General features: G+C 41.2%; 1 protein-coding gene across 1 annotated transcript in view; it reads right to left on the bottom strand.

Moving 5' to 3' along the window:
- SLC25A20 (solute carrier family 25 member 20) overlaps positions 1-22,908 on the bottom strand; it is a 377,462-nt gene that overhangs the window by 11,016 nt on the left and 343,538 nt on the right. The window contains exon 8 of the mRNA XM_044078760.1: positions 19,250-19,374. Within this exon, the coding sequence (XP_043934695.1) occupies positions 19,250-19,374 (125 nt within the window). The remainder of the gene's footprint in view (positions 1-19,249; positions 19,375-22,908) is intronic.

Here is a 22,908-nt window from a genome sequence, read left to right as displayed (position 1 = left end):
AAAATGCCGAAATGTAGGCGGCAAAGCAGTAATTCTTAACAAAAAAGCAGAAGAAAATACATAAAATATCAAAAGTGGCACCTTTCTCCTCTCAGCGTTTTCTCCCCTTGGTAGGTGCTTCAGCAACAACTAACAAACCTGGAAAGATTAGAGGTAAGAAGGGCAGTGCTGTGTCCTCTCCTTTAGATTCAATCCAGGAGCAATACCTTTTCCACTTATCAGCATAGGATTTCCTTGTACTGGGATCTTCTGGCTTCAAGAATGACATCCAGCACCTGCTTGCTTAGGCTGGTCACTGGGGGAGAATTCAAGGAAAAAGCCAGGCTGAAAGATTCAGGGTTTGCAGTTGTGGATGTAAGATCTGTCCCTCCTGCTGAGTTAGGAGGGTTGGGATCTGGGGTAGGTGCCAGGGTGTGCAGTAGTGGATACCAGTGCTGGCATGGCCAGTCCGGGGCAATCAGGATTGTCCTTGTTCTGTCCCATCTTATTTTGAGTAATATTCTTGAGAGAAGAGGCAGAGGGGGGAATGCATAGACCGAGGTGTTTTCCCACTGGAAGGATAGGGCATCCACTTTCCAGGCCCTGCTGTGAGTTGTCCTGATGCAGAATTTGCTGCGCTGGTGATTGGGGGGGGGGGAGGCAAAGAGGTCCCCCATTTCTGGATTAGAAGGCTGAAGGTGCTGGGTTCTAACTGCTACTCATGTGGGTATAGGAGATTTCTGCTTAAGTTGCCTGCCAGAGAGTTCTGTTTGCGCTGGCAGGAACTGACCTTGCAGATGAACATGCATGTCCAAGGCAGTCTTCCACAGGGCCATGGCTAGCCAGAAGAGCAAGTAAGAGTGGGTTTCCCCCTGCTTGTTGATGTACCACATACCTGTGGTGTTGTCTGTTTTTATTAGCAGGGGTCCTGGTGAGAGTAGGGAGCTAAAAGCTGTTAGAGCATGCGGAACAGCTAGCATCACTTTTTGGTTGATGTGCAGATTAATTTGACTTGGGCTCCAGTGGCCATGAATGCACTTGTCGTCCAGGTGTGCCCCCCAAGCATAGTCTGATGCTTCTGTGGTTACGATCTGGGCGGCGTGGGGTTGAGTAAAGGGAAGTCCCTTGTTGTGGTTGCATGCTGCTGCCCACCAAAGAAACTCTGTCCTTAGACAAGGTATGACTGTTTCCTGGTCCTGAGAATGTTGGCACCAAACACTTTTTAAGTACCATTGAACTTTCCTCATATACAGTCTGACATATGGAATTAGTAGGTTGCAAGAGGCCATGAACCCTAGGGCCTGCAGGATTTTCCTTGCAGATAGCTGGGTTCTAGTGGGCATTTAAGTGAAGTAGCCTGTCAGACAGGCTTGTTTTCCTGGAGTAAGGAATGCATCTGGGATAATGTGCCCAAGCTTGTTCCCAGGAATATAGTCTTTTGACTGGGGACACGTTTTGATTGATTTTCATTGATAGTGTACTCCAGTGAGGTTAGAAGGTTCTTTACAAATGTCAGGTGCTACAACAGCTGTTCCTGACTGTCTGCCTGAATCAGGCAGTCGTCCAAGTACAGGTAAATTTGAATTTTTCTCTGTATGCAATAGGCAATGGCTGGAGCCAGGCATTTTGTAAAAACTCTGGGAGCAGTGGATAAGCCAAAGGGAAGTGCAGAGAACTGATAATGTATAGATCCTGCCCTTAGGTATTTCCTGCATGAGTCCTTGATAAGGATGTGCAGATAGGCTTCTTTTAGGTCTAGAGTGGTTAACCAGGCATCTTTGGACAGCACAGGAAGAAGCTGCTGAAGGGTGAGCATTTTGAATTTTGGTGCCACCAGGAAGGTGTTTAGAATGGAAAGATCTAGGATTGGGCGCCAAGTGCCTTCTTTTCTGGGTACCAGGACAAGTCTGGAATAGAACCCTTGACCTATCTGTTGTGCAGGAACAGGCTGAATTGCCCTTATGGAGAGCAGGGATTGAACTTGGTTTTGTGCTTCTGCTCACTTGTTTGGAGGAAGGTCTGAAAACCCTTTTGGGGTTGGCAGTGAGTAGAAGTAAAATTTGTACCCCTGGGATACAATGTTGAGGACCCATCGGTCTTTGGTGATGGAGGTCCAGTTTTTTGCATGATGGGCATGTTTTCCTCCTAGGGGCACAAGCAGTTGGACAGAGGTGAGGAGTGGAGATGAGAAGTCATTGTGAATTCTTTCTGTAAAGGGGTGGCTTAACACTCCCTGGTTTTGAAGTGGAGGCACTCCATTGCTTAGATCTCTGCATACCCTGAGACTGTAGTATGGGGGGGGGGTCTGTTTCCCCTGGATCTAGTTTGAGATGGCCTTGAGGGGGCTGGAAAGGACCAATGTTTTGAGGGGCGGCGCCTGCATCTAGGAGGCTGCATTTGCAAGAATTTTTTGTCTGCATAGATTTAGATTTTTCTTCCATCTTTTTTGGAACCTCTTCTGCTTTGGTGCCAAACAGATTGTCCTTGTTCAAAGGAGCATCTAGTAATTTTGAATTGACATGGTCTAGCAAGGTCTGCTCCTTAAGCCAAGCATGCCTTCTCAGTACAGAACCAGCGACTGCTGCCCTGCAAGATGCTTCTAGGGCGTCAAAGCCACATTGCAAACTATGCTTACTGACTTGGCTTGCAGAATGCATAAGCTCTTGCAATTCAAATAGTCTGTAAAGGTAGCTAATTTTTGCTTAATAAGTTCCATTATATGTTGCTGGTACTTCAGCATGTGAAACGGGCAATTCAATGCCCTAATGGCGAGAGTTGCAGAGGTGTATACTTTTTTACCACATCAGTCTAAAGTCGCCTCACAGTAAGATGCTGTCCGGTTCGATTCTCAGCTACAGCGTCTTCTGCGTGGAGACATGCGTAAATGGGCGTACCTTCGTTGAAGGTTGTGCGTCAGGGCTGGCAACTCAGCATGTAAAAATCAACTGCCAATCATTAGCAGACCCGAGTTCCGCTGTCACGACCCCTAACCGGGAAAAGCCGAAAGATACAACAACAACAAAGTCTAAAGCTCTGGAATCCCTGTCCGAAGAGGCGGTAGTTACTTTTATACCTTTAGGCCCCTGGGAGATGACCTCTGGGTCAGCAGTAGGATTTTTTAAAAGAAATTTGTGAGAGTCAGGAACTCTGTAGTACCTACCTGCTTGGTTTCCTAGGAGCAGGAGTTAAAGTATCAGGAGTTAGGCTGGATTACATAAAGACATCATCCACAACATCCAGAACTGGAGGTATTGCTAAAGGTCTATGTTGTGGCAAATCCAAAAATTCTCTGAGTTTCTTTTTGGACTGAGGATAGTCTTGGCATTCCCAGTGGGAATACTCTCGTATGTAGGGTTTCACCAAATGAAAAATCCTCTGGAGGTGAAGCAGAGGGAATGGATTCCTCTGCATCTGAATCCTCATAAGCAGATAAAGGCATATCTTCATATTCAGAAACCTCAGAGTCATTAGACTCTTGGTCTGTTAAAGCTGCTGGGGACAGGTCTCTTTCTCTTAGTAGGGGAAGGCTGGCTTCCCCTAATCAGCATAATCAGGTCTTCTGCCATTTTAAGCATTTGATATTGTGGCAAGGAAGCAGGTGCTTGAGATTGGGTCGTCATTTTTTTTTAGGAGTAGCTTGTACTCCTGGCCTTAGAAACTCGGTAGTTTTAGACAGAACTGAAGAAGTGAAAGAAGTCATTGGTTTGTGTCGAATATCGGTAGTGCAAAGAACTTCCTTGGAAGCCGGTGCCTGCACAGTGGCTCCGGACCCATCCAAGGTAGAGACATCTGCAGGTTTCGTAGTCAAAGAAGAGTCTCGCGGCATACCGGACTCCATACGGGTCTCGGTAGCGGCCTGCGAATCCATCAAAGCGGGCATCAGGAGCTGCAAAAGCGCCTCACTGAGTACCGGCGAACTGGTGACTAGCTTAACGGAAGCACTGACAGCAGTTTGGACCTGTGCGGTCTGTCTCTGTCTTTATCCTTATGTTTTTTCAGAAGATCGGCAGTCAGATGGCTTATCAAAGCCATTTTGGAATATGGAGATCGACAGCAAAAGTATTTAGCAACAATAAGGACCCAACGACTAATAATTTGGGCATTGAAACAAAGCACAAAACCGACAGCAAGGTACGTCGTGGTCTGGGCCTAAACAGGTGATGGAGTAAGAATGGAAATCTCGGTGTGGTATTTGCTTTCCACAGGCGAGACAATTGTTAACTTTTTCTGACATTGGTTAGATCAAGAAAAAAGGATCCCCAATGGGGTACTTCGCTTTAGATGACTTCAGGATGATTCCATTTGGAAACGAAAATTCAGGTAGCGGCCAACCGGCACTCGTGCAAACTGTTGCTTCGGGCTCCTTGGCAAGAAAGACTGATGTAATGGCATCGGCTGCCTGCTTTTATACCCCTGACGATCTGAAGTCAGTCCTGGAGTGACAGCAACCAATGTAGAAATACTAAGACTCTGGTATTCAGGCCGACTAAGGGCTACTTGCAGGCAGATAACCCAAGTGTGATGACTGCAACAGTGAAACATGAAGAACATCTGTAGTGACCAGTAAGATTTAAGTATTAGAAATATCAATTATTAAGGAAAAGTACTGCAAAATTTCATACAAGCTCAGTACAGTACATGCTGAGAAAACGTAGGTTTTCAGGTTCACAAATAGTTACTAGGCATGTAGTCAAGGAGACCACTGAGGAGCCTAGCCCAGTTTCTCAACTGCCCCTGTGCCCTTTCAGGTTGAGTGACGAGCTCAGAGAGTTAGACACTCTGCAAATGAATGACTGAGGAAAATAAAACTGGACTACAAGAAGTAGTTCATTAAAAGCTCACAGCCTGAATCCTCTGCATTAACTGCCAGATATATGAAGGGGAAAATACCTACAACATACTTTATTTGTAGAGGTGAATTTAGTTATTGATTTCTTAACATTTGATTACCAGGAAAGCCCGAAAGGGTATGTACCCATTTTCAAGGGAGGCCCAAGGAGAAAAGCTCCAAAGTATTACACAAACATTTTAAGTACAACAGTTTTACAACATTCTAGAATAATACAAAAATATCTACAATTTAATTATATCAAATAAGACATAATGCAACAACACCGGTTAAAAACAGATAACTTCTATGTCAATGATTTAATATTTAGAAAAAATTTAGCCAGTTTAGAGAAATTAAAGGCAAGTTAGTATAATACAAACAGGAATTGCAATATGAAGTGAGAGAGAAAAAAACAGGTTATCACATAAATAAAAAGAGGTTCGACTGAAGTAAGGAAATGAGTGAAGAAGGGAGAGTAACAAGGTGCAAGTTATAAACAGGTACTTGTTCACATTTAGGGATAAAGTTTTTCCTGGGGTTGAGCAAGCACAGAACCAGATTTTGACTATGAAGTCATTCAGAGAAGTTTTAAAGAACTGGAAGGAGGGTATTGACCTGATGGATATAGGTAGAGAGTTTCAGGGCATACCAGCTTGGTCTAAGTACAGACTATGCCAGGTGATTTGATAGGTTTGTGGACAGAGAGGAGTTTTTCATCACTGAATCATGTCAACTGAGTGGGAACATGGTTCTGCAGAATGGTATTTAATGATGGAAAAGCAGATGGATGGATAATTTTACAAGTGGTAAGAAGCTGTGTATATGTTAATTAATTGGATAGTTATAACTAATTTATTTTTTAGTGCTATACAGTGATGGATTCTGAAAGGGAAATTTACTGCAAATTTAGCCACGTTTTATAGCATTTTTCAAGTTTTGCTTTTTGTGATGCCTGGAGGCTAGTAAGGATGGGAGCATCATAAAGTACTGAAGGAAGGAGGTAAACAGTGGCAAGTGCAGCTTTAGTTACACTGGTGAGAATGTTTTTAGCTCTATAAAAGCATCCCTAGTTTATTTGTGATTTTTTATGCTATTTTGTATAAGCAGGTTGAATTTAAGATCATCTACTATCATCCCTCATAATTTGTTAAGAGAAGTAATTTCAATGATTGTATGATTGAGAGAGAAGATTTTAAATGTTTTTAACGGGAGTGGGATTTAGGGGGAAGTAGTAGTTCTGTTTTTTCTTTTTTGGGCTAAGCATGAGTTGTGAGTTACAAATCCATATTTCAGTGGCTGTTAAAGCTTCCTGAGTAATTTTTTGGAGATGTGTCGGGTTGTCCGATGTGCAAATGAGCATGGAGTCATATGCTTATTATATTAGAGAGGTCAAGGGTGGGCTGAGATGGCCCTAGTGAGAACATTTGAAGTAGTAGTCTGCTGTGACAAACTGTGCTGAAGGCTTTAGACAAGTGAAATAATCTGTCATTTACCGTTCTCGTTACGGACGGTATCTGTAAAGGTTAGACGTGCAGTGTTAGTACTACTGCGAGGGAGGAAAACCGTACTGTGTGGAGGACAGGAGCTCTTCCTGCAGGACATAGTTTAGCAATTGTTTTTCAACACATTTTTCAAGTATTTTGGAGAAGGGGGATAAGATTGATGTAGTGAATGGACACATTTAGGAAAAACAACACACTCTGTGGTCAGAAAAAAGTATATACAGGGTGTTGCATTCATTTTAAGATCAACCTGACCAAAATGAAATCTGGTAAAAGTATCACTCTCATAAGGAAATGATACATTCCATCAGAATGCACATCATTCGGTTTCTGTGCCCTACAAGCCTTATGCATGTTATGGAAATAAAATAAAACAAGAAAAACAAACATAACATGACATATAAGACAATAAATAAATGGTTTTAACCAAAAAGAAACACAAGGTGCTCAAGAATTAAAGTGATCCCAGACGTGGGACAGTGTGTCTCAAGGGGATCCCCTGAAGTTAGATTCAGACGCATACTCACGAAGCTACTGCCACAGAAAATCCCACAAAAAAGACCTGAGCCAAAAAGTCCCAAGTCTGAATGTGGGAATCTCCAGCAGCTCCCAGACAGTTCAGCAGATAGCAGGAACCCTGTTTTGTGCTTAACAGGGATCTACAGTCAGTACAGACTATCTAAAATAGGTATGATGTAATTATACCTAGAGGACCTAGTAAAAAAAAAAACACGTCCCCAGAATTCTACACATGCTACAATCTATTAAGCTCAGTGCAAGAAAGTCCCAGGTAAACAACATTACAGTAGTCCAAAACAGACCTGCGGGACCACTGGCAAATCCCCTAACAGAATAAGATGCTGTACATGGCTGCTGTACCTCAGGTGGTGATAAATCAACTAAACAGCAGCAGTCATCTGGTCCTAAAGAGTTGTCCAGTCATCAAGGATCTTGTTATGATCACCTCTTCTGGACACAAATGCTAGAATATGTCTCCCAAAAACTTTATGAGGGAAAGAACAGAAGCTGTGAATAGTTCTAAAATAGTGTGATAAACCACATCAACAGTTGTGACTGGGTTCAGGTTAAGTCAATTAGCTCTCATCCAAGTTAGAATGTCACCTAGACAGTCATCAACAGGATCCAAGCAGATCTCATACTCCTGAGGAAAGACTGTCTGCCATATCTAAAGCAGACTCTCCCTCGTGCAAACTCACCAAGTGGCAATAAGTACAAATGAATAAAAATGGGCTCAACATGGTGCAATAGTGGTTCCTCTAGGTCACAGGGGAAGCACATAAGCTGAACCCTTCAGTTCACCCTTTCAGTGCACCCTTAAAAGCTGGGGGGGGGGGGGAGTTAAACCATTCAAGGGTGATACCAGAGACCTCACAATACATCTTCCAGCACTTCAAGAAGATCAGGCAGTCAACTTAGTTAAGTGTACTACACAAAGACCAAGAAGGACAAGTAGAGAATAACTTTGTTGATCCCTTGTCACTAGAAGATCATTCACTACTTAGGTTCATAGGTTCATACTAGGCTATCTGCCCTAGGGCATTTATAAGCCAAGCCAGAGTGTGTTTGGCTTTCGCCACCCATTTTAAATTAATTTTGCTATGCCCTTTTTCGAGGTTAGTATACTGTGCCTCTGTCCAACAGTGACACAGAAGTGATACCCGGGGTAAACCTACGATCTCCCATCCACTCATCAAGATTCCTCTTGAAGAGAGTCAATGAGGGACTCTGCCTAACCTGGACTGGGATTTTATTCCAGAGTGAAGGGAGCCTCTGGGTTATGAATCTGTCCCTCCAGCATGTCCTATTTATTTCAGTGCTGAGGTTCAAGTCTCTCGAGCTGTAGCTTGATGGGATTTGGATTTTCTGAGGTGCAGCATGTCCATTAATTCTGGGTTGGACATGGCTTTATACGTCAGGCACACATCGCCTCTGAGCAGGTGGTATGCCACTGAGTAGAGCTGGAGTTTCTTTAACTGGGCAGCATATGGCATCTGTTTGAGCCCTTTGATCCTCTTGGTGAGGTACTTTTGGGGTCTTTCCATTTGCTGCAGGTGTCTGGTAAGGTACATCCCAAAAGGGGCATTGTACTCAATTATGGGCCTGATGACGGATGAGTAAAGAGGCACGATGACCTCCCCTGATCTAGATGTGAATCCCTTCATGATTAGGTGAGCTATATAAAATGTTTTTTCTAACCACTTTGGCCACGTGGTTATCAAATGAGAGATTGCTATCAACTTGGGTCCTCGGGTCCCTAATTACTTCTTCTGTACTTAATGGATTACCACCTATGTGGTAATTTGTGGGCACTTTGTTTTTGCCAAAGGGGATGACTATACACTTTTTGGCGTTTAGCTTGAGGCCATAGCTCTGGCACCAGTTGTCTGTTTCTATGAGGCCCTTTTGGAGGATGCTTGTGTCAGCTGGAGAGTCGATTATGGCGCCCAGTTTGCAGTCATCTGTGAACTTGGTCAGCCACAGTCCTTCCGTGTTGGCCTGTACCTCCGAGAAAATGTATACCGAACAAGAGAGGTCCCAGGACTGAGCCTTGTGGGACGCCACTTGTAACTGGTTTGGAGTCTGACATGGCTCCAGCAATTCTAACCATGTGGGTTCTGTCCTTGAGCCAGTTTGCAACCCTTCTAGTGACATAGGAGTTTATATTTAAGCTGGTGAGCTTATCTATAATGCCCGAGTGGGGTATTGTATCGAAGGTTTTTGCGAGATCCAGGTAGGCTGTGTGGACCACCTTCCCCTCGTCAATGGCCTTGGTGACTGTTTCAAAGAATTCAACCAGGTTTAAGAGACAGGATCTGCCCTTCACAAAGCCGAACTGGGTAGGATCCAGTGTCTGTAGGTCCCCAATATCTTTATTTATGTGGTCCATGATGATCCTTTCCATAGCTTTGCAGACCAAGCTAGTCAGGCTTATGGGGCAATAGTTTCCAGGATCTGTTGAGGCGGCACCACCTTTGTGGAGAGGGACCACTGTTGCTGTACGCCACTCTTTGGGTACATATCCTGTAGTAAGGCAGAGATTGAACAGTAGTTTTATGTTTGGGTTTAGGTCTTCTTGGAGTTCATGTAGGACGCAGACCGGGGGCCACCGTCTGGTCCCATTGATGCTGTGTTTTTTGCTTTGGAGAGGGCGGCTCTTACCTGAGCATCTGAGATGTCAGGGGGGCAGCACTCTGCTGGGATAGATATTTGCCCTTCTGGTGGGGGGGGGGGGGGGAGTTTGCGCTGAACCTGTCAGCTAGGATGTTGGCAATGTCTGTGGGTTGGGTGTATTGAGTGAGTGAAACTTCAGTTGTATGGCAAGTTCTGAACCCATGACCCAAGTTAATCTAGAATGAATTAAAGCTGCTTATACACTATTTCCTTTAAAATCTTGTGATGCCTCGGTCCATGGTACAATTTTTGAGGAATGATGTAATGACAGACCATTTTGAACTGATGGAAATGCACAAGTCAAGAGTGGATTAGGATGCCATGAAACTAAAGGGTTTAAGACATCTAGGCAAAATATTGACAGTCTATCTGTAGTAGTATTTGACCAACAAGCATTGGGATGTAGCTTGGAAGCATTTGCATAAATTCTTCACAAAATTCATGACATAAATCTTTTCCAAAGTCCTACATATAGCACATCAATGTCATGGCAAAACACAAGCCCAGTGTATGCTACTCCAGGAGCAGTATCCCACACAGACGGTTTGAAAGGGGATGCTAAGTGTGCTGCAAATCTACCATCAGTATAATCAACCAAAAAACACCTTAAGTTTATAAATCACAGTTTTCCTCATACCAGTTTCATTTGTAAGATTATGCTTGCTCTTGGGTTCTTTTGTTAGTGTAAAAATTTTTGGTTGAGAAAGCAGTAAGGTTTTAAATGTAGCCAATATGCAAATAGGCAGATAACTAAAGCTTTTTCACTTTCCATCTCAGCAGAAGAAATACTGAAACTGAGCCTCCAATATGTAACAGCAAAACATGCCAATCTTCCACAGCTATATGTTATTTCAGCTAGTAAAATATACACTACATACATATAGCACCTACCAAATGCATGTAAACACAACTCATTCACTCAATACTAATTCAGTACAAGCAAGCACCACTTTGTGTGTCTGGGAGGGTGGTAAACCACACATAATACTCCCCCCAGACACAAACATACTTAAACTCCAATGATTAATCTCATAGCTAGAGAGGCAGGACTATTCAGACTCTTGCTGTTTGCTCATGCTGTGTCTGCTCACAAGGTCTCATAAGTCATTTAGCTCACTATACAGAAATACACACAAGAATCACTTTAAAACATGGCTGCTACATTCACACTACACTCACGATCTCCTACTTGCTACCACAAAACATTTACAAAAACGTAACTCATTCACTCAAACACACACATACCAGCAAATGTTATGAATGCTGGACATTGTGAATATGGTATGTACGTTTGTACCAGCTGTTACCTACTGTAGCATGTTCTCAGTCAACAACATTTTCAAACTATTTTCTGTAGCAATATCTGCTAGGGAATACTTTGTTTTTAAGCGTCAGTAGTTTTTAAGTTTTTATAGATCAGTACTCCCTTACAATGGTACTGCACGAGTAAATTACTACTAAACTCTAATAAAAAACATGAATATTGAATACTAGTAATCCTGAATCAAATTAAGCCTACTATTGCCAGATTTTATACAACAGAGGAAATTAATTGAACATCAGCAGGTCCTGGATTGTGCCAAGCAAACACTGCTCTCACTGTTAATTTTTTGATAGTACTTTTATTTTATTTGTTTTTACATTTGTTAGCTTGGTAAGCAGGTTTTCCAACACAACCTGGGCCTGAGCAGGCAAGAAAAACAAAAACAAACAATTACACATAATACAACATGAATAATTATGAGTACAAAATGCATATACAGGTAAAAATCCATGAATGGTGTAATGAGAATTTTGAAAAGGGAACAAAAGATATGTAACATCTGAAAATCAATCTAAGCTATAAAATAAAATTTTTTATAGACAGCAAAATTTAAAGAGAACAGTAGGTAACAGAAAAGGTTATGCAATTAGGAAGGCACAGTTAAAGTTAGAAGTAAGGTGGAAGATTAAGATGCCTTTGTAAGGGATACAATAAAGTGAACACTCACAGGTAATAAATGTGCATGTTTACAATAAGAATCTAGTGGTGGTTGATAAATTCATTTGACATGCAGAATGTTACTAAACTTTTGCTACTGGGAGGTAGTATGTTATAGCTTTATCAGTGAATGTCAAAGCAAAAGCATTGGTGTGTTTATCTAAAATTACTTGTAAGTGACTTATGGAAGGTTTGAAGGATAAAAAGCCCTTTTTTGTGGTATTGCTGAGACTAATTAAGCAAAATATTGTTTTATGACTGTTAATGTATGAAGTACAGTTGTGTACCTACCATAAATGTAGATGTTCGAATGTATTCACTGTTGCAGTCATTACACTTGGGTTTATCCAGCTGGCAGGCTACCCGCAGTCGGCCAGAATTTCAAAGTCTAGGTCCAGCGTCGGTTGGTGTCGCCTCTTCCCTGACGTCAGAGCGCCAGGGGTATAAAAGATGCAGCCGACGCCATTTTCTTCAGTTTTCCTGCCCCAGATGTCAGGTTCCCCCAAATAGGTAGGCTAAAAAATTATGCCAAGAAGCATGCATGTACTAAAATAAACATTTCCTTCATCTACAAGCAAATACACCACATGGGTTGTATAGAATAGAGATGTACTGAAAAGTCCCAGCAAAGAAAAGGGGGGTGGTGTGTGGGTAACCTGGACTGCAACAGTGAATACACTCGAACATCTACATTTATGGTAGGTACACAACTGTACTATGTTCATCGTGTTTCACTGTTGCAGTCATTACATTTGGGTTGAATCCCAAAGCTGAGGTTGGGTGGCTGGGCCTAAATAGGATTAGGAGAGGCTACAAGGCCCTGCAGAACTGCAGTGGCAAAGCCTGCTCTGGATTTAGAGTAGAGAGGTAAGTGGTAGTGCTTGGTGAAAGTGTGCACTGAACTCCAGGTTGCAGCCTCTAGAATGTCTTTGGTTGGTACTCCTCTGAGGAAGGCTGCTGAAGTGGCTGCTGCTCTGGTTGAATGTGGCCTAATGCCCTTAGGCACTGATTTAACATGTTGTGAATATCAGAAACGAATGCAGTGTCCTATCCATTTTGAAATAGTCTGCTTTGAGATAAGCTTTCCTTGTGATCCTGCAGCATAAGCTACAAACAGTTGCTCAGTCTTTCTGAAAGCTTTTGTTTTGTCCAAATAGAAGCGTAGCTGTCTGTGTATGTCCAAAGCATGCACAAGTCTCTCCCCTTTATTCTGGGGATTTGGATAAAATGTTGGTAAATTAATGGTTTGGTTAAGAGCCACACTGGATATTACCTTTAGCATAAATGTTGGGTTGCTCCTTAGAGAAACCCTGTCCTGATGAAAAATGATGAATGATTCCACTGCCATTAATGCCTGTAACTCTGAGACTCTTCTTGCAGAAGTTATTGCTAGGAGCAGAGCAGTTTTCCATGATAAGAATTTTATATCAGCTGTATTTGCTGGCTCAAAAGGAGGCAGTGTGAGCTTTTCTAAAACAAAATTGAGGTCCCATGTAGGTATCGGTGCTCTCCTTAGGGGGGTCTTATGTTTTTTGCCCCTCTGAGGTACTGTTTTAGTAGTGGATGAGAGAAAATAGGAGGTTCCGTATTGTCATGAGCTGAAATGGCAGAGGCATGGATCTTTTGATGAGATGGATAGGCCTTTGTCCAGCATCTCAGTTAGGTATTGTAAAATCTGACGTATATTTGGAACAAGTGGTTCGAGTCCTTGTGCCTGGTTCCAAGCCCAGAATCTCTTCCATTTTTCTGCATAAGATTTCCTAGTGCTGGGCCTCCTGGCTTCTAAAATGACATCCATAACAGCTTTAGAGAGAGGTGTGGTCTGAGTGGCTATATTATCTGCCATGCAGCCAAATTTAAGGTTCTGAGTTGACTGTGCAGAATCTGATTGTTTTGTTGAGTCAGAAGATGAGGAATTTGAGGTAAAGCCCAGGCTGGGCCTTGAGACAAGCTCTTTAGGATTGGGTACCAGTGCTGGCGTGGCCAGTCTGGAGCAATCAGGATCATTTTTGGCTTTTCTTGTCTGACTTTTAGGAGCACCTTGGGAAGAAGAGGCAGTGGAGGAAAGGCATAAACTGTGTTTTCCAGCTGAATGATAGAGTATCCACTTTCCATGCTTGTGAGTGATAAGTTCTTGTGCAGAATCTCTGTAGTTGACAGTTGTGAGGGAAGGCAAAAAGATCTATGCCTGGGCATCCCCATTTCCTTGTTATCATGCTGAAAACCTGTGGATTTAGTTTCCATTCGTGAGGATCCATGAGATTTCTGCTTAGTTCGTCTGCCAGAGTATTTTTCTTTCCTGGCAGGAAATGTGCCTGCAGATGCAATTGATAGGTCAGTGCTGTGTTCCACAAAGTCATGGCTTGCCTGCAGAGGGGGTAGGAATGTGTGCCCCCTTGCTTATGTACCACATAACTGTGGTATTGTCCGTCTTTAGTAATAGTTGTCCTGGATGTAGTAGATCCTTGAAGACTGTCAGGGCATGCTGTACAGCTAGCATCTCTTTTTGATTAATGTGAAGATGCATTTGTTCCTTGGGTCACGAGCCCTGAATACATTTTCCTGCCATGTGTGCCCCCCAGGCATAACCCGATCTGTTGTTATTGTATGCCTGGCTGTGGGTAAGGTGAAAGGCTGTCCCTTGTTGTGGTGACAGGCCAGTGCCCACCATCAAAACTTCTGTTGCAGGCAGGGAATAAGAGTTATTATTGTTTCCAGGCTGTGGCAATGTTGAGTCCAAACACTTTTTAGATACCATTGTAGTTTCCTCATATGCAGTCTTGCATATGGAATTAGTAGAATGCAGGATGCCATGAAGCCCAGAGCCTGCAGAATTTTTCTTGCAGGGAGCTGGGTCTTTGTTGCCATCATTTGAAAGTAACGAGTCAGTTGCCTTTGTTTGTCTGGTGTGAGATAAGCCATCTGGACAGTTGTATTTAAGCTTGCACCCAGGAATATTATCTCTTGCGAGGGTAATAGTTTTGACTTCTTTTCGTTTACTGTGTACCCTAGGCAAATTAGTAATCTTTTTACAAACGCCAGATGCTTCAGTAGAATGTCCTTGCTCTCTGCTTGGATAAGGCAGTCATCCAAGTAGGGATATATTTGAATTCCTTTTTGTCTGCAAAATGCAATTACTGGTGCCAGGCATTTTGTGAAGACCCTGGGCGCAGTAGATAAGCTAAAGGGCAGTGCAGAGAATTGGTAATGCATTGAGCCAGCTATGAATCTGAGGTATCTTCTGCAAGATTGTCTGATTGGGACATGCAGGTATGCCTCCTTGAGGTCCAAAGTAACTAGCCAAGCCTTCTTGCCCAGCATGGGTAGAAGTTGCTGCAGTGTTAACATTTTGAATTTTGAAATATCCAGGAAAGTATTTAGGATTGAAAAGGTCCAGTATTGGTCCCCAGGCTTTGTCCTTTCTGAGTACCAGGAAAAGTTTTGAGTAAAAACCTTGTCCCTGTTCTTGCTGTGGTACTCTTTGAATAGCTCTCATGTCCATGAGAGCAGAAATTTGTTTTTGTGCCTCTGTCCATTGGTTTTGTGGCAGGTCTGGCATACCTTTTGATTTTGGGAGGGTGTGAAAGTGGAACCTGTAACCCTGAGAAACAATATTCACTACCCATTTGTCCTGGGTGATCATGTGCCAATTTTGTGAGAAAAGTGCTAGCTTTCCCCCTAAGGGTGCTGCCAAAAGGTTAAGCGCTTGGCATTTGTAGAGGGAAGTCATTGGGACTGTTTCCTATAAGGTTGTGATTTGACTTCTCCTCCTTTGGGGGCTGAAGCACCCCATTGTTTAGGTTTGTATGAGCCTTGGGGCTGAGATCTGCCTCTTGGGAGTCTGTATCTGACTCTTTGTGGCCTGTCTGACATCGGAAAGGACCAATTTTTAGAAGGCCAGTTTCTGCTAAATCTAGGTGGCTGAACCTGTAAGAAATCCTTTACTGTCTGCATTGACTTTGCTTTATCCTCCATTTTCTTTAACACCTCTTCTGCCTTAACACCAAACAAAGTATCATGCTGTAGTGGAGCATCCAATAATTTTACTTTAACATGATCAGGTAAACTTTGTTCTTTTAACCAAGCATGCCTTCAAATGACAGAGCCTGTAACTGTGGCTCTGCAAGAAGCCTCTAATGAATCAAAACCACATTGCAGAGTATGCTTTCCCACTTGTTCAGCTGCATGCAATAAATCCTGCATTTCCTTATTGTCAGGACATTCTGAGTTTGTAAGCATTTTCTGTTTTAGCAAATACATTAGGTATTGTTGATATTTAAGCATGTGAAACTGGCAGTTTAAAGCCCTTACAGCTAAAGTATCAGAAGTGTAAACTTTTTCCCCCATCTATCCAGAGCTCTGGAATCTCTATCAGAGGGGACAGGATTTTTTTGCAGTGGAAGCTTTAACCCCTTTGGGACCCTGAGAAATTGTTTCTGGGTCAGCAGCAGGATTTCTATAAAGAAATTTATGAGAGTCTGGGACCCTGTAGTACCTGTCTGGCTTGACTGGTGCAGGAGGTAAAGAATCAGGAGACAAACTGGATTCAGAGAAAACATCATCAACAATATCAAGCACAGGGAGGATAACCAGGGGCCTGTGATGAGGCAATAAAATAAAGTCTCTGAGCCTTTTCTTGGATTCTGAATAATCATGGCTCTCCCAATGGAAATGCTCCCTCATGGTGTGCAAGGCTTCCCCAAAAGAGTAATCCTCAGGCGGAGAGGATGAAGGTATAGATTCTTCTGCATCAGAGTCCTCATAGGAAGGGAGAGAATATCCCTGATCTGAAGAAAAATCAGAGAAAATAGAAACCTGGTCAGAGGAGTCATAGTCAGTGTCTTGCCGAGGCCTTTTATCAGGAGGGGGATGGGAACCCCTGATCAAAGTAATTAGGTTCTCGGCCATTTTAAGCATCTGTTTCTTTGGCATGGATGACTGTCCAGGAGAATGCTGTACTTGTTTCCTTGTCTTTAATGGTGTTTTTGACTTTGCCTTGGCTGCTGTAGTGAACTTAATAGTAAGCTGTGAAGGTTTGAAAACACCCTCAGATGCCGATGCCTGCTCAGCAGCTCCGGACCCATCTGAGGGAATAGTTTCCATAGGCCCAATACCTTGAGGTTCCAGAGGCCTAGATGTCTCCACATGGGAGTTGATTGAGGCCTGTGGCTCTGAGGTAGCGGGTGTCAGGGGCTGCGAAAGCGCCTCACTGAGAACCGGTGACTGGCCTAGAAGAGGCTTCGTCAGTTTTAACCTCAGATGCCTGTCCTTTTCTTTGTCTTTGTGTTTTTTATGAATTCCGGTCATCGGTTGTTCCAACGGCATTATGTAGTTACATCTTCGGCCAAAGTAATGTAAAGCAAAATCAAACTGATGCTTAATAGTGCGTTGGTTGAATCTAGCACAAAACAGACAACTAGCAACGTCGTGGTCAGGGCCTAGGCAAGGAATACAGTAAGAGTGAAAATCCTTATGAAGTATTTGCTTCCCACAAGAAATACAATTGTTAACTTTTACTGACATCGGTCTGGAGCAAGAAAAAGTTTCCCCAACGGGGTACTTAGCTTTATTGAAGACTTCGGTTCTGAAATTCAATTTCGAAAATCTCAGGAGTCAGCCGACCGGCACTTGCAAACTGCTTTTGCTTCGGGCACCACGCAGCAAGAAAGACTGAAGAAAATGGCGTCGGCTGCATCTTTTATACCCTGGCGCACTGACGTCAGGGAAGAGGCGACGGCAACCAACGCCGGACCTAGACTTTGGAATTCAGGTCGACTGCGGGTAGCCTGCCAGCAGGATAACCCAAGTGTAATGACTGCAACAGTGAAACACAATGAACATCTAGGCCAAAATACGAGGCCACTAAAACTATATAACTATGCTAAATAGCACAGGATGGGAAAAAAGGGGAGCTTGTAAAAAGCTACACAAAACTACTACTAATAACTATACTATGGAACAACAGAGAAAAATTTTTTAAAATAACTTGCGAAAAAATGCTTTTTAGATGAAAAACTGTCTCGAGCAAAAATGGAACCTCTGATCCATGCCACGGCAAACTACATCTGAAGTAATTCCAGCAGTGCATCATGGTATAAGGGGCTTGGTCTCGAGCTACTGGTAAACCTCGAGTTTTGCAAACGGCCGTACCGGAGCAGATGGATCGGCTCCAAACCCATCAGTAAAGAATGGATGGCGAGATTGAACAACTTCACATTTAACCTTAACACAATTTATGAAATGGCTGCACTCTTGGATAAAAAACAAAAACAAAAAAAAACAAAAGCTTTGGATTATAAATACTGGGGCTCTTTCTGCACCAGACTTAAATGAAAACTTTTAAATAGTGTTTGTGACTAACAGATGCATACAAGTTGCCATAAAAAGCATTTTGAAATCTTTACTTGTGGATAATACCAGGTACTATATTTGTTTCTGCCACCCCCCCCCCCCCCAATCACACTTACATTTTTTTTTAACTTCTCTTGATTTTATATATTGTTCAGGATTATCAACAGTGTGACTTTCACAATACATGCATGCTTGTTATAAAACACTGAGTGCATTTGGTTGTCTTTGATATTACTAGGTGCTCTATATTAGCCCCACCACACTTGCATATTAACTTCTCTTTTGATTTACACATACTCTTCAGGATTATCATCCTTTTTTTGCTTCAAGAAATATACAAAATAGAAGTTTTTATTTTAGTGCTCGTTTTTGTCTGTATTCCCGAAACAGTTTAATGCAGACATTAATCGTGTCTACTTATTCTGATTATATGATATGTGCTTCCTGCATTATTATACTATATTTTTATGGTTTCATAGAATGATACAAAACATTTAAGACTAGGTTTATTCATTGTTTTACTACTTTTCTGCATTTCTACTTTGAAACTGTTAGTTTAATGGGAATAGTATTCTTACTGTCTGTTAGCTTTGATCATGTAACAAGAATTTCCTGCACACAAGAAGACCACTGGGATGCAAAAATCTTTTGGATACTGATGAAGTTGTGAGTGAAACTGGTCTATCTATATGTTTTTCTTACTTTAAATCACTTTTGTACCTTTGCTGTGTACTGGATTTTGTGATTTATTTGAACATTCTCCTGCAACTGCACTGTTTTGGCTTTGTGCAGTTTGTGTGTTGGATATATTTGTAGGGGGAGGGGGTACGATCACACACGCACACATCTATATCTATGGAGTCATGAAGCATAAGCCCAAAAGTAGACGGCTTTCCTATTAAAATGATGCCAGCTTCAGCCAGCTGCATGGTCCTTGCATGCTATGAAGTGAAAGCTGCCAGTACTGACACCGTATGATGCAAGTCCTGTAAGTAAATTTCTTACTTCAGCAGCATCCTGAAGGCTGACAACTACCTACATAGAATGATAAACACAGATGGATACAAGAACTATAGTGGCCTGAAGGGCTGACCTCTTCTGGTTTTCAAATAATCATGAAAAATAGAAAAAAATACTCTTATAAATGTGGTATCACTCACATAAACATTTCAATGGGGAAACCTGTTATACATAACATACTGTCCTCTTTTGCACTTGATACTTACCTGCCACTTTAAATTTCAAGAAGGTTTGCAACATATTCAATAAAATATCTAAAGCCATTTTGTGGTCATGCTTAAATTTTAGTAAAGTCCAAAATATGTTTAATAAAGAGAGATGCACAGACACTTCATGGTCATGTTGGAAATTTATGAAAAACAAAATGGAAACTACTTAAAGAAGTACACTCACCGCATTAGCAGGGAATGCTCGAAGCATGACAGCTGTGAACCCTTTATAGAGAGATCCAATTCCCTCCTCCCTGATCAGTTCTCGTAACACATCCCGGAAACCATTGGGGTACTTCCCTGCAGGAGCTGAGAAGAAAAAAAAATCACCTTAAATTTAGTTTGGCAGTAATTTTTTTTTTTTTTTTACTTTCTTTAATACCATTTTTGCAGCATGTTTATTTTCAGAGTCAAATTTGCATTACCTTAAAATTATTTATGACTTGACATAGGAAAATGCTATGTAACAGGTTATCAAGACTCCAAAACCAAAAATAGATCAACCAGTTAAAAAATAAAAAGAAGCTTATCAAAAATAAACCACATGAAGGTTGTTGTTTTTCTTTTGGCATTTCCCGGTTAGGGGTCGTCACAGCGGAACTCCAATCCGCTAATGATTGGCAGCAGATTTTTTTTACGGGTGCCGAGGTGCCAGCTCGACACCCAACCTTCAACGAAGACACGCCCATTCTACGCATGTCTTTCGAACACCACTCGACCACAGGGAGGGCATGCAGACTCCACACAGAAAGTACTCCAGCCGAGAATTGAACGGGAGAACCTCTTGCTGTGAGGCAACAACGCTACTGCTGCACCACCGTGGCTTAAACCACCACATGAAGGTAAATGAATAAAAACTTTATTAATGGCTAGTGCTTCATCTGCATGCTTTCAATGTCTATAAACAAAGAAAAAAACTCAACCTTTAATTACTTTCATTCTTAATGCCAAAATGCTACACAGCATTAAACCTCAAAATTAATTCAGATTCTTTTTAAATAGAAAATGTTTTATCTTAGCGTCACTTATGTCTCCCATTTGCTTGCCACAAAATATATTCCATTCAAATTACCCTGACACATTTTAACTACATGTTCTGCAATGACATTTTCAAATAGTCTTGTTTTGGTATCATTAATATGCTCTTGAACTTTTAATTTGAATATTTTTCATAGGTGATTACTAGGCTAATGACAAAAGAACCTTTACCAGCCTAGCCAACAGGATACGACAGCATTATATCTTAAGTGCCCATACATGGGATGGGGTAGAATCAGTTTAATGGGGCTTTAAATGTTGGAGCCCTGAGTGTGCAGTATCCTGGGAGTGATTTTATGGTTCCTGTCCATTTATCCAAATTTTTTTTTTTAAAAGCAAGGGACGAGCTTTATTTTAAAAAGACGTGAAGTTTATTCCATAGACAAGGTAGCCTTTGGGATACACATCCGTCTCTCCAGCAAGCTCTGTTAGAGTTGTAAATAAGGTTCAGATCCATAGAATGCATAACCCTTATATAATTTTTCATCAGGGTTGGATCAGAGAATGCCTTGTAGGTCAGGCATAAGTCACTTCTCAAACAATATCAGATGGACTACAGGGATAGGGCCTTTAGTCTGTCTGCATAAGATGCGTCTAAGCTTTGTTTTTAGTAAGACACCTCTAGGGCCACTCCATTTGGTGTAAGTACCTTTTGTTTGGCCAATACAACATAAATCATCCAATCATTTTATTGTATATACCACAATTTGTGTTTTACAAGTACAATATTCCTTATACTTAAATGTAATCTTACCATTACAGTCAACATTATTAATTATAAAATTACATATATGTTACAGGAGCCACAAGGGAAAGTCCTCTCTGGGTCCATATGGTTACACTAACATAACTTTCAAGTTCTGTCCTCTTTCATGTATTACCAAGTTCATACATTTTACTTCCTCTAATGATAAAATCGAACAATCCTTAAGCAGAATTACTAACATTTCTCAAAAGATTATCTGATGTGTTGTAAAGAAAACATTTTATTTTGACTATCCACCTTTATTAGTTCTATAAAATTCCTGTAGGTCAAACTGTAAAATATTCTTCCAATTTTTTGCTTGAAAATAAGACTTTTTAACTGCTGCTTCCCTAAAAAACGTTCCCACTTGCTGCAAATATTCTTGCTCAAATAAATTCCCCTAGTGGTAATGCCACCAGAGGGCACCCTGGATGGTAACTAGAATCAGCAAGAAAATTATCATCAGCCATTTCTTTGTTATAGAATTTACTATGTATTATACCCTTCTCACCAAATTAACTCTAAATCCAAAAGAAAAATATATCATTATTAAATTCACAGGAAAAAATAAACCATATTCATGATTTATAAGTGGAAATAAAGGTGTGCCATAGTTTCACAGGTTTCAATGCACATTGGTGCTGCAGAACACACTACAGTGTACCGTGGAAGAATGTCCAGATGTTTACTTACTTTTGTTTCCTTAGCAATCTTCATTTACAAAGTGACCTTCATCAACTGACTAAGATAACATTTCCACTTGAATATACTGGCGACCTACCTTCAAATGAAACATGAAATTTCTTGCTTCAGCAACAAATAAATCCAATTTAAGCCACAACCTAGCTTAACTTTTTTTTTCAGTTAGAAAATACTCCCATTACATCAACAGCTCATCTCAGTCCTTTAACCCTCTTATTACTGACATTTTACAGAATGTTGAATCCCTTATAGTACTTGTTTTGGCCTGTTTTTGTCCCCTGAGTACAAAGACCTGTATTTCCAAAAATAGTTTGACATTTTAATGAAACTTTCAGGAAAGATAATTTCACGTAATTTCATCTGCTATATTTAAAAACAGCAAAAACCTTACCTTAACACAGAACAGTATAGTGTTTTAGATTTGATATTAAAAAAGTGCAATACAGCTACATTTCTGATAACTTTTATATCTATATATACATTTATAGGTTCATAGGTGTGTACTAGGCTAACGGCCCAAGAGCCTATATAAGCCTAGCCCAAGAAGATTCCCTGGCATCATTTCGCCCAAAGTTAGTAACTTGCTCCATTCCTTTTCTAAACAACCCTCTTCCAGTTCTTTTATCTGTTTTACAATATCCAATATTTCAGACACAGTTGGTTGAGACTCTGATTTCCATTTTCTAGAAACAGCTATCTTGGCAGCCAACAGAATTAAACTGAAGGCCTTACTATTTCTAAGCAATTCAGATCCTTTGTCACAGCTCAAAAATCATATCCTTAGTTACAGCCTATTACTTGTATTTTTTGAGAGAGATCTGTAGTAAATGTAACACACTAAACAAAAATAAAGCTGTGGAATGGCAGGAGGAGGAACTGTGAAACAGCAGTCTGCACTTTCACAATGACAGAATAAAAAATAAAAATAAAATGCAGCTTTCAGATATGCCTCATTGTCGGCTTATCACCCAGAGCTTGCAATATTTCATCATATCACAAAACAATGTTAGCACTCTCTCTTACTTTTTTCTACAACTACAGAGAAATCATTTAAGATTGCCTGCATTTCCAAAGTTGAAAATAGGGATGAAACAAAACCATTAAAATATGTATCTCTTGATTCCTTTCCATTTCAGAGGTTGATTTTACATTGATTGGATATTGATGAAAATAACTGTAGATTGCTCTTACACCAGGGCTCCATTTTCAAAATACATAAAGGAGACTGTGGGGATTTTTGCCAGAAGAGGTACTAGCAGCATCAGAACCTGTGATTGTGTCATTCAGGTGACTTTACCACTGTTTGGAATTGGACTTCAATGCTGTGGAAATCCATGGAATATTGTACCATAATGACC

The sequence above is a fragment of the Protopterus annectens genome, chromosome 7.part1, assembly GCF_019279795.1.
Source record: "Protopterus annectens isolate FY-2018-M chromosome 7.part1, PAN1.0, whole genome shotgun sequence".
NCBI lineage: Eukaryota > Metazoa > Chordata > Ceratodontiformes > Protopteridae > Protopterus > Protopterus annectens.
Note: the sequence above shows the minus strand (reverse complement) of the source record. Positions and strands in the feature narration are given on the sequence as shown.